We start from the raw sequence: 11397 nt of genomic DNA, 5'->3' as shown, positions 1-11397 counted from the left end.
GAGTCCTGTCTCATTTATGTTGAGCGCATGTTTAAGGAGCACAACTGTTAAATCGGTATTGGAGAGCTGTGTGTTACCAAAGTGTTACCTGCAGATACCATCTCACCAACAGCCTCTTTGCAATAATGCATTTTTCACAATGAAAAAAACTATTCATCGGTGAGATTTTCCATCCCCGTCTGACCACCCAGAAAGAAATTTGACCATGCGAGGCAGCCAAAGAGGACAGACATCTGCACCTGACATGTTAAGACTGACATTCCTGTGCCTCTTTCGTTTTGGCATCTTTCCTCTGACTGCTTCCCCAATCAGTGTTTTGAGAGAGAGAGAGAGAGAGAGTTCACGGTTTCATGATCCTTTACCAACATTGAATGAGGAGTTTGTGAAAGGTCAGAGAACCTGGAAATGTTTGTCTGCCTCACCGACTGCTGAAGGAAGGATCGGACATCTTGCGATGCAGAGGAAGTGCGATGCTCTTGAACCTAGCAGAGATTCCGTTTCTTCACACACAATCGGTTGGAACCATCCAAAGAGGTGACCATAATGTGCCACGGTGAACTGGTTCAAGTGCTAGCGATATTGAACTATCTGGAGTTGTCCATCAGAAAGTTGCTCCACAGATTAGGTATTAATGGCCATCATTGCTGCTATACTGTACTTGATCAGAGAGAGCCATTCAAAAGCAACAGATTTGCACACATGACCAATGATGGTAGGGGGGGGGGGGGGGGGTTCCTTTCTGTACTTTTAATTGGAAGTATAAATAACTTGCTGTACTGTAAAAAAAAAATTCTGAAACAAGCTTCAATGTTTATTTCTAGCCAACTAAAAATACGTTGAAATGAACGACGATGATTTGGGTTCCTACTTTTGATTCTTTCAACGAAGGCACCTTGCAAGTAGATACATTCCCGGTGAAGGTTGTGCGTACGTCAAATTAAAAAACTTAATCATCCTTAGCTCCTTTTACTTTCTGGTCATATGTGCCAGCATGTTTGTATCCCACTACGTAGCCAGTATTTTGAACCAGGTACTCTCTGCCGGCTTTTCCTCGGCCTTTCCCACTTTGATCAAACCTTTCCTTGTGGGAGCCGGTGAACTTTGAGGTGTCTGTTAGTCGCGTCAATGTGGGAGATAGCACGGTTTTCTGCAGAGAAAACAATTGAAGCAACATTACATTTTAATTTTTTTTTTTTTTTTTTTAAAGTACTTTAGTGCATAGTTTTTAAGAAAGTTCATACAAGATCGTACATGGTTGGTCATCTATGCGCCGGGGGTAGTAGTCGCTTGTCCAAGTTAAGAGCTTGTGGGTTTTACGTCCCATGCCAAGGAATTGTGCACAACATTGTTACTGCTATTTCAATGCAGTAATCCTGGGCGGAATTCTCCGTTGCCCGACGCCGATATCGTAATCGGCAATCGAGCGGAGAATCGACTCCGACGCCCAAATCGGAGCCGGCGCCGGTTTTACATCAGTCAGCGATGTTCTGCCCTCCCGGAAATGGCGTAATCGCGTTGCGCGCCGTACGCCCTTGCAACAGCAGTGGCGCGTAATCGGCAGGCCCTCCTGCGATGCTCCATCCCCAATGGGCCGAGTTCCCGACAGTGCGTGACACTCGTGGTCTCAGCGGTCGGGAACCCGGCGAGGCGGCTGCGGACTATGTCCAGCGCCGCCACATTCGACTGGGATCCATGCCACTGGCTGGGGGGGGGCTTCCACAAGGGCTGGGGGACTGGTGGGGGATGGCTAGAGGGTGGCCTGTGGGGTCGCGGATAGCAGGTCAGGTCCGCGCACAGCCGCCGGCATGTTGTAAGGCACACCCGCTGCAGGTCGTCAACCATGCGCATGCGCAGCCGGGGACCAGTTCATTCTCCGCCCGATTTCGGCGGGGGAGCCGATAGGGGTCGACGCAGATTTTCTGGGCGTAAAACACCCGCAAATTCTGTGTTCGAGCCGACACTTAGCCGCTGAAAGGAGAATTCAGCCCCCTGTCTTTCACCGAGGTTCCTTCTGAAGTCAGGTGGATGTTATCGATCCCATGGTACTATTTTGAAGAGGAAGACATGGCTCTCCCTGGTTTCCTGGCCAACATTCATCCCTCAACTAACACCGCAATTATCTAGCTACTTATCTCATTTCTGTTGGTAGGAGCTTGCAGAGTGCAAATTATTTGCTGTATTTCTTGCGAGACAATGATGACTACATTCCATTAATACTGGATTTTGACTTTAAAGTGTTTTGGACCAGCCTTCCTGCAGTCATGAATAATGCAGGTCTCTCCTGCTTTCTATTTGATGTTCGTAAACAGCCGGCAGCCATTTCACAAACAAAATGTATCCAGCATTTGGACTTTGCTGAGCTCAGCTCTACATGTGCTTTAACATGTGTCTGTATGGGACTTCCGGTGGTGGCATGTAGGAGAAGATAGCTGTCATCAGAGTCTTTGTCTTTTGGTCATTTTAGCCCGGTTCCTGGGGGAAATTGGTTGACAAACCCAGCCCGTCCAACTATATAACAAGAAGGGTACGAGAGGCAGCACTTCAGAGGAGACGGAGAAGCTCGCTGGAAGGAGACAACCTCATCAGGTGGAACCACGTCCATCGTGGTAGAAACGCTGACAGAGGTAATGACACTCGAGTTCGAGAGGCAATTCAGCAAACACTTTGAGAGGCAAGGAGGGAGATGATGGAGACCCTCATCTGTTGAGAACAAGGAATTTGGACTGCAGAGAGAGAGGGAGAAAGAGAGAGAGAGGAGAGAAGAGTTTCCGTCTCTTTACTTTGTGGGGTCAACCCCATTAGCAGTTAGATCTCAGCGAGTGAACGGGATTGAGGTGGGGGGAGGGGCTGTGCCAGTTGGATCTGTTTGGGCAGGTCTCGATGAACCGAGGGGGTTCCTTTGATAGGGCGAAGGGGATGGTAAGAAGAGAGAGAATTGTTCTTTGGGAGGTAGCTTGTAGGTTTCTCGGTTCAGGGAAGGGGAGGATAGATTGCTGATAGTGACATGGGGCTTTTCTTTGTCTGACGTTATAGGTGGGGCTGGTGGCCATCTTGGGTGGGCCTTGGTTCTCGGAACTTGGAAGTCGGAGGAGGGGATAATTCTTTGCGGTGGAAATGACTGACTTGAGAGGGAGGAGGAGTGAGAGACCCCCCAATCAGCCTAGTTATGTGAAACATTCGAGGTTTGGTGGGCCCGGTGAGGGTCTTATCTCAACTGAAGAATTTAAGGGCCGATGTGGTGCTTCTGCAGGAGACCCACCTGTGGGAGGGATCAGATTAGACTTTGAAGTGTGGGTGGGTGGGGGGGGGAGCAGATCCTTGGTGGCTTATGCACCCTGGGGGTCAGGAATTTTCTTTTTTCTCCCCAGTACATAAAGTATATCCATAGACAGATTTTTTTTTTATGATGGAAAACTCTCTTCTGTCTGGGGTGAGGAAAGCTGAATACTCAACGATATTCATCTCAGACCATGCACCACATCTATTCACATTGTTACTAGAAATAGGTTCCGTTCAGTATCTAGCATGGAGGCTGGATGTGGGGTTATTGGCAGATTTGGGGTTCTGTCGATGGATATCGAGGGCTGTAGACACATACGTGGGGTTTAACGGGAACAAGTTGGCCTTGCCCTCGGATCTGTGGGAGGCCCTGAATGCAGTGATTAGAGGGGAGATAATTTCACACAAAGCATATATGAATAGAGAGGAACGCCAAAAGTTGGTAGAGGACATCTTGGCCGTAGACCGTAGGTACTTGAATGACCCAACCCCAGAGCTCCTAGCAAGCAGGAAAAAGCTGCAGATGCACTTTGACCTGTTTATCCACAGATAAGGCAGTGTGCCAGCTGCGGTGCTCGAGGGCTGTTATGTACGTGCATGTGGAGAAGGCCAGTTGTCTCTTGGCTTGGCAATTAAGGCAGCAGGCAGCCTCCTGAGAGATTATCCAGGTAGAGACTTGTGCAGCAGGCTGGTGTCCGCTCCGAAAAAAGTTAATGCGAGTGTTGAAATGTTCTACAAGAACCATGACAGGTCAGAGCCGCTGGGGGGGGGGGGGTGGGGGGGGGGAGGATGTCGGAGGGTTTGGAGGGTTTAGAGTTTCCCGAGGTGGGGGAGGAAGAGCGTGAAGAGTTGGAGCGACCGTTGGGCACAGAGGAGGTGCCGATGCAGACAGGTATGGCCAGATGGGTTCTCAGCAGAATTTTACAAGTTTTGGGGGACGGCTGGTGCCTTTATTAGTGGGGATGTTCGAGAACTCTGTAACACAGGGTTCCCTGCCTGGGACGTTGATGCAAGCACCAATTTCACTTCTATTAAAAAAAGGATAAGGACCCTGTGGAATGTGGGTCGTACCGCCCTATTTCTCTACTTAATATGGTCAAGGTTTTAGCACTGAGGCTGGAACCATGTCTTCCTCACGTTATTGGTAAAGATCCAATAGGTTTTGTCAAAGGCCGGTAACTGACGTCTAACATGGGGCGATTGCTAAATGTGGTGCTTTCCCAGTCTTTGTTACCTATTCCAGGGGTAATTGTCACATTAGATGCCGAGAAGGCATTCGATAGGGTAGAATGAGGGTATCTTTTGGGCCTTGGAGAAGTTTGGGTTGGGTCCCAAGTTTGTGTCTTGGATACAACTGTTGTACAAGGCCCCAACAGCTAGTGTCCGCACCAATACCATGAACTCGGGGTACTTCCAATTAAATAGGGGAACAAGACTTTGTAACCCCACTTGTTTGCATTGACGATAGAGTCTTTTGCCATCGCCTTGAGGGCTTCAGGTAAGTGGACGGGTGGAGCATAGCTATATGCTGATGATTGCTTACTTTATGTGCCGAATCTGGTCCCCACCATGGGTGACATAATGGAACCGCGGAGGTGCTTAGGCTCTTTTTCAAAGTACAAGCTAATCTTGGGAAAAAGTGAATGCTTTCCAGTAAATCCCCCGGGAGGGGAGTTAATCTAGGGGTGCTATCTTTTCATACAGCTGGTTCCAGCTTTAGCTATCTGGGGGTCCAACTAGCCCAGGATTAGGCCCGTCTCTATAAACTGACCTATACCAGGTTGATAGGTAGGGTCAAGGCCGATCTGCAAAGGTGAGACAATCTTTCCCCGTCTTTGGCGGGTATCAAGATGAACAATTTGCCAAGATTTTTGTTTTTGTTCCAGTGTTTGCCGATCGTTCTCCCTAAATCCTATTTTGGGAGAGTTGAAAATTTGATTACGTCCTTTATATGGGTGGGCAAGGCAGCGAGGATTCGTAGGGCAGTCCTTCAGAGGAATCGACAGCCTTGGTGTTGCCAAACCTGATATTTTACTACTGGGCAGTTAATGTGGAGAAGGTGTGGCTCGGTGTAGTGGCCTGGGAGCCCATGTGGGTGCAGATGGAATAAAAGTTGTGTAGAGGGTCTAGTCTGGGGGCACGAGCGACAGCCTCGCTCCCGTTGTCACTGATAAAGTATTCGGCAAACCCAGTGGTTGCTTCCACTTTGAAGATATGGAGACAATATCGACATTTTACATTGGGGTCAGTGTCGAAGCTGGCATCCATTTGTGCCAATCATCTGTTTGAGCCTGCGAGACGGGATGCCACTTTTGGGAGGTGGGAAGGGAAGGGGCTGGATAGAGTGGGTGATTTTTTCCTGGAGGGGTTGTTTGCCAGTCTGGTAGAACTATCAGGAAGGTCTGGGCTCTTGAAACCCGACTTGTTCAGATATTTACAAGTTCGCGGATTTTCCCGACTTTCCCTGTGGCGCCCCCAACATCTCTTATGGAGAGGGTTCTTTCGTTCGCAGGGTCGGAGGAAGGGAGCACTTCAGGTATCCATGGACAGATTATGGCAGAGGATTCAGTGTCGCTGGAGGATGTTAAGGCCAGGTGGGAGGAGGAGTTAGGGCCCACATTAGATGACAAGGTGTGGAGTGAGGCCCTGGGTAGGGTAAACTCCACGTCCTCATGCATGAGGGTTGGTTTAATCCAACAGGAGGAAGTTTATAGGGCGCACCTGACTAAATCCAGAATGAGTCGCTTTGGATGGAAGACAAGTGTGGGCGCTGCTCAAGAGGTCCCGCCAACCACATGCACATGTTCTGATCTTGCCCCAAGCTTGTGGGGCTCTGGGTCTTCATCTTTCGCGCCATGTGAGCGATTCTGAAAATTGAACTGGAGCCCTGTCCTTTAGTGGCCATATTTGGGGCGTCAGACTCGGCAGAGTTGCAGACGGGCGCGGGGGCTGACTTCCTAGCCTTCGCTTCGCTGAGTGCCCAGAGGAGAGTACTGCTGGGATGGAGGTCTGCGTCTCCGTCCCGTGCGGTTGGGAGACGTGATTGAGTTCCTATACCTTGAGAAAGTCAAGTTACCAAAGATGGCAGCCGTTCATTGTTTACTTTAAGGAGTTGGTCATCGTTAGTTGTTAAGGGGGTTTGGGGGGGGGGGGGGGGGGGGGGCGTGAGGTTGTGGAATGGGTTAGGCTGGGTTTTGGGGGTTTTATGTTTGCACCAGTTTTTTAAAAAATTCGGTTTTGTTTGTTTCGTATTATTTTGTATTGAAAGAAAAATCTGAATAACAATATTTTTTAAAAACAGATGTCCGTTTGATATCCCTAAACGGTGCCTCCTAACAGGCCGTGCAAGATTATGGCAACATTTGTTTGCAGAAGATAAAATTAGCATTTTTGGCAACCTCAGTCTAGACTCCAGAGAGCATTAGCACCAGCAGCGAACGTGGTGCTGCACTTGTAGAGGCAGGCAAGCTGAGCCAAGCATAAATGCACACTGACAATTTAGAGAGCTTGAGCTGGAATATTAATGCAGGGTCAGTACGTTAACCCAAGTGTTAAGCAAGTAGACAAAGAAAGAGCTGACATTTATGTTAGCACCTAATATGGCCCCGGGATGCCCAGAAACACTTGGCAGCCAATTAATTACTTTCTGAAGTGCAGTCACCTTTATAATGGCTGATGTGTGCACAGCAAGATCCCACAACAGCAACAGTATAAAATGTGCCCCAGTCTTCAAACTATTTCACTGGAATGTCTACCTCCATCCGAGCAGATAGATGACAGTGCAACACTCATTCAATATTTCACTGAAGACTTAACCTGGATTATGGGCTCAAGTAATGATAGTGGTCATGTTACTGGACTAGCAATCTGGACGCCTAGTAATGGAGAGATCAATAGTTCAATTTTCATCGTGGCGTTTGCATTCAGATTTTTTAAAACTCTGAAATCAGTAAAAGTGGCCAGTGTTGTAAAAACACAATGGGTTCGCTAAATCCTTTAGGGAAGGAAATCTGCCATCTTTACCCAGACTGGCATATATGTGACTTCATCCCACACCAACATAGTTTATTCTTAGAGGTTCATCACCATTTTGTCAGGGCCACCAGCGATGGGCAACAAGTGGCAGAATTAAGGAGAACAAAATTCAAACAGGAAGTGGCATCTTTTCTGAAAACTGCATCCTGTTGGAGATCATAGAATCCCTCCAGTGCAGAAGGAGGTCATTCAGCCCAACGAGTCTGCACCGACCCTCTGAAAGATCACCCTACCGAGGCCCACTCTCTCGCCTCATCCCTGTCATAATATACACCAGTGTATCATGGTGCAGACACACACACTGATGGACACACAGCAAGACCAATCAACACACACAACACCGCAGCCAATCACCAGTTAGAGCACACTCACTATATAGACAGAGGGCATCAGAGTTCCCGCTCATTCGGGATGCAAGAGCTTACAGCACAGATCTTCACCATGTGCTGAGTGCATAGACTGGTTAGGACAGACATAGGTCTTTAGTTTAATCTAACATCGTGTTAACCCACAGTGAAAGTATGTTCAACAGTTTCTAACTTAATAAAATAGTGTTGTACTATTTTAAGTGTTGGTGGCCTGTATGTGTTCCATGGATCCAGAGCACCCAACACATCAATCCCCATAACCCCCACCTAGCCTGCACATACTTGGACACTGAGGGGCAATTTAGCTTGGCTAATCCACCTATACTGCACATCTTTGGACTGCGGGAGGAAATCGAAGCACCCGGAGGAAACCCGTGCAGACAAGCACGGAGAGAACGTGCAAACTCCACACAGGCAGTCACCCAAGGCCAGAATCGAGCCCGGGTCCCTGGCGCTGTGAGGCAGCAGTGTTAACCACCAAATCTTGTTGTCATTTTTCCTGTTAAACCTGAAAGTCTTGACGTTTTTAATACATTCAACAAAGCACCTTCAACCAAAACAAACATGGTGAAATCCTGTCATCATATCCTGACCATCACATATAGATCAGCAATGATCTTATTGAATGGTGGAGCAGGTTCAAGGGACCGAATGGTCCACTTCTGCTCCTGTTCCATATGTGAATATGACCTGCTCTTTAAATAATTTTTGTGGGACAATTTGCTACTAAACATTCCATGTATAAGAGGGGCACAGACAACTCCTTACCCAACAGCTGGGTTACTCCTCTCTTATAGGGCACTGTCTGTTGTGTAGCACTATAGATAGTCATGACATTCATTGTGAGTAAGCAAATAAACTCGTGACATACGGTTATGCCTGAAACGATGGGGGACAGTCCTTCAATTAACTTGTGAATCTCTTGGATTGCTTCTTCCTTGATCTTCCCTTTAAACCTCTTCTGTGCGAGCTGGTCAAGAGCATCCTTAAATTGGTCAAAGGTGATAGTCCTAAAAGATTTTGCCCTGGAACACAAAATCGATAGACATTAGAAAGACACCCTAGGGAATGTTTCTTCTTTTTTTTAAAAATATTTTTTATTCTCGTCCTTTTTCACATTTTCTCCCAAATTTACACTCAACAATAATCAGTAACGAATGTAATGTCAATCCCCATATCAATAACAACGATCCCATCCTCCCACCAAACCCCAAACATTAGCCCGCATGTTCACATAAACAAATGACAAAAAGGAATCAGGAATCACCCATAGTCACCATTAACACGTACAGTCCCCGCCCCCAACCCTTCCAGCCGCCAAATCCCCTAATGTTCGATGTGATCCAATTCTCAAAAGTGCATAATGAATAATGCCCATGAATTGTAGAACCCTCCATCCTTCCCCTCAGTTCAAATTTGACCTTTTCAAGCGTGAAGAATTCCAGCAGGTCCCCCTGCCATGCCAGGGCACAGGGTGGAGAGGTTGATCTCTGGAAGGATCCACCTTCGGGCGACCAACGAGGCAAAGGCTACAACATCTGCCTCCATGCCCGATTCCAACCCCGGCTGGTTCGACACCCCGAATGTGGCCTCCCGAGGGCCCGGGTCCAGTTTCACATGCACCACTTTAGGGATTACCCTAAACACCTCCTTCCAGTAATCCTCCAGCTTTGGACAGGGCCAAAACATATGAATGTGGTTTGCGGGCACCCCCCCCCCACAACGTTCACATACATCTTCTACCCCCTCAAAGAGCCGGCTCATTCTCACCCTTGTAAGGTGCGCTCAGCCCCAACCTCGCACACGAGGTGGAGGCGTTCACCCTCCAGAGCACCTCACACCAGAAACAACCCCTCCTCTTCCTCCCACTTTGCCTTGATCCCTTCTAGCGGCACCTTCTCCTCCTCCAAAATAACCCCGTAAACCGCTGATACTACTGCCTTCACCAGTCCCCGTGTCGTCAGCACCTCCTCCAGCAATGTGGAAGCCTGCTCTACTGGGAAGCTCTGTATCTCATTTCCGGCAAAGTCTCGAACCTGCATGTATCAAAATATTTCCCCCTGCTCCAGCACATACTTCGCTCCCAGCTCCTTCAATCCTGCGAAACATCCCCCAAGAAATAAATCTTTTAGTGTCCTATTTCCTTTCTCCTTCCATCGCCGAAAATTTCCATCCCACTTCCCTGCCTCAAATCTATGGTTCCTCCAAATCGGCATTTCCCTTGACCCTGCCCCCAACCCGAAGTGCTGTTGAAACTTCCTCCAAATTCTCAACAAAGCTATTACTACCGGACTCCACGAGTATCTCCCCGGGGCTGTCGGGAGCGGCGCTGTCGCTAGCGCCTTCAATCCTGACCCCCTACCTAAACTAGGGAATGTTTCTTTTTAAACCAGCTCCTGTGATTTCTCAATACGCAATGGCTACATGTAATCTCTTACAAAACTTACCCCATGGCCTCTAAATAATTCCTCAATATATAGACATAGAACATAGAACAATACAGCGCAGTACAGGCCCTTCGGCCCACGATGTTGCACCGAAACAAAAGCCATCTAACCTACACTATGCCATTATCATCCATATAGAAAAGAATACCCTGTATTTATATGTGGGAAAACATGGCAGCTAATTTGGGCACAGCAAGATCACACATTCAGCAATGAGATAATGACAAGATAATCTGATGTAAGTGATGTTAGTTGAATACACGGTCTGGAGTTACAAGCAGCAATAGTTGGAGGAGTCAGCAGACAATCCAAGCAGAAACATGCAGTATATCCTGTGATGCATGTTTTGAGTTGACAAGACTAAGTTCATTCCATTTTTGGCAAAATCTCCTCCCTCCCCTAACCCACGTAGAAAGTACCAAGCTTCAGCTTTCCAGAATGCATCCATCGTGAGCTCTTTCATCAAATATTTTGATCTTTAGTGGTCTCAGGCTTTATTTCAGTATATATTCCAGGGATTAGCAGCCCATGTATCACAGCTGTTTTATAATTGAGGGTCGGTTAGCTTAGTTGGCTGGACGGCTGGTTTGTGATGTGGAGTGACGCCAACAGCACAGGTTCAATTCCCGTCCCGGCTGAAGTTATCCTTGAAGGCCTCAGCTTCTCAAACTTGACCTGCACCTGAGATGTGGTGACCCTCAGGTTAATTCACCACCAGTCTGCTCTCTCTCTCCCCCAAAGGGGAGAGCAGCCCATGGTCCTCTGGGACTTTGGTGACGTTCATATTCCAGGGATTAGCAGTCCCTGTGTATATATTCCAGGGATTAGCAACTAATGTGTATTGGAGGCTCTGCTCAATAATAATAATCTTTATTAGTATCACAAGTAGACTTACATTAACACTGCAATGAAGTTACTGTGAAAAGCCCCTAGTCGCCACATCCCGGCACCTGTTCAGATACACAGAGGGAGAATGCAGAATTTCCAGTTCACCCAAGAGCACGTTTTTCAGGACTTGTGGGAGGAAACCAGAGAAGTGGGAGGAATCCCACGCAGGCACAGGGAGAGCGTGCAGACTCCGCACAGACAGTGACCCAAGCCGGGAATCAAACCCGGTTCCCTGCCGCTGTGAAGCTACCGTGCTGCCCACAAGAGCTCCGGCCAACCATGCGGGCATGTTCTGGTCTTGCCCCAAGCATGTGGGTTTCTGGGCCTCCTTCTTTAGCACCATGTCGGTGATTCTGAAAATTGAACTGAGAGCCCTGGCA

General features: G+C 48.0%; 1 protein-coding gene across 4 annotated transcripts in view; it reads right to left on the bottom strand.

Annotated features, from left to right (window-relative positions):
- Window positions 1–782: 782 nt before the first annotated feature.
- tppp (tubulin polymerization promoting protein) overlaps window positions 783–11397 on the bottom strand; it is a 65714-nt gene continuing 55099 nt past the window's right edge. For all 4 annotated transcript variants that reach the window (XM_072509870.1, XM_072509871.1, XM_072509869.1 and 1 more), the window contains exons 3-4: window positions 8554–8707; window positions 783–1147 (exon numbers count right to left, since the gene is read on the bottom strand). In XM_072509870.1, coding sequence (XP_072365971.1) covers window positions 947–1147; window positions 8554–8707 — 355 coding nt within the window. In that variant the 3' untranslated portion in view covers window positions 783–946. The remainder of the gene's footprint in view (window positions 1148–8553; window positions 8708–11397) is intronic.

Source organism: Scyliorhinus torazame, chromosome 6 (assembly GCF_047496885.1).
Source record: "Scyliorhinus torazame isolate Kashiwa2021f chromosome 6, sScyTor2.1, whole genome shotgun sequence".
Classification (NCBI taxonomy): Eukaryota; Metazoa; Chordata; class Chondrichthyes; order Carcharhiniformes; family Scyliorhinidae; genus Scyliorhinus; species Scyliorhinus torazame.
This window is presented reverse-complemented; position numbering and strand designations above follow the sequence as displayed.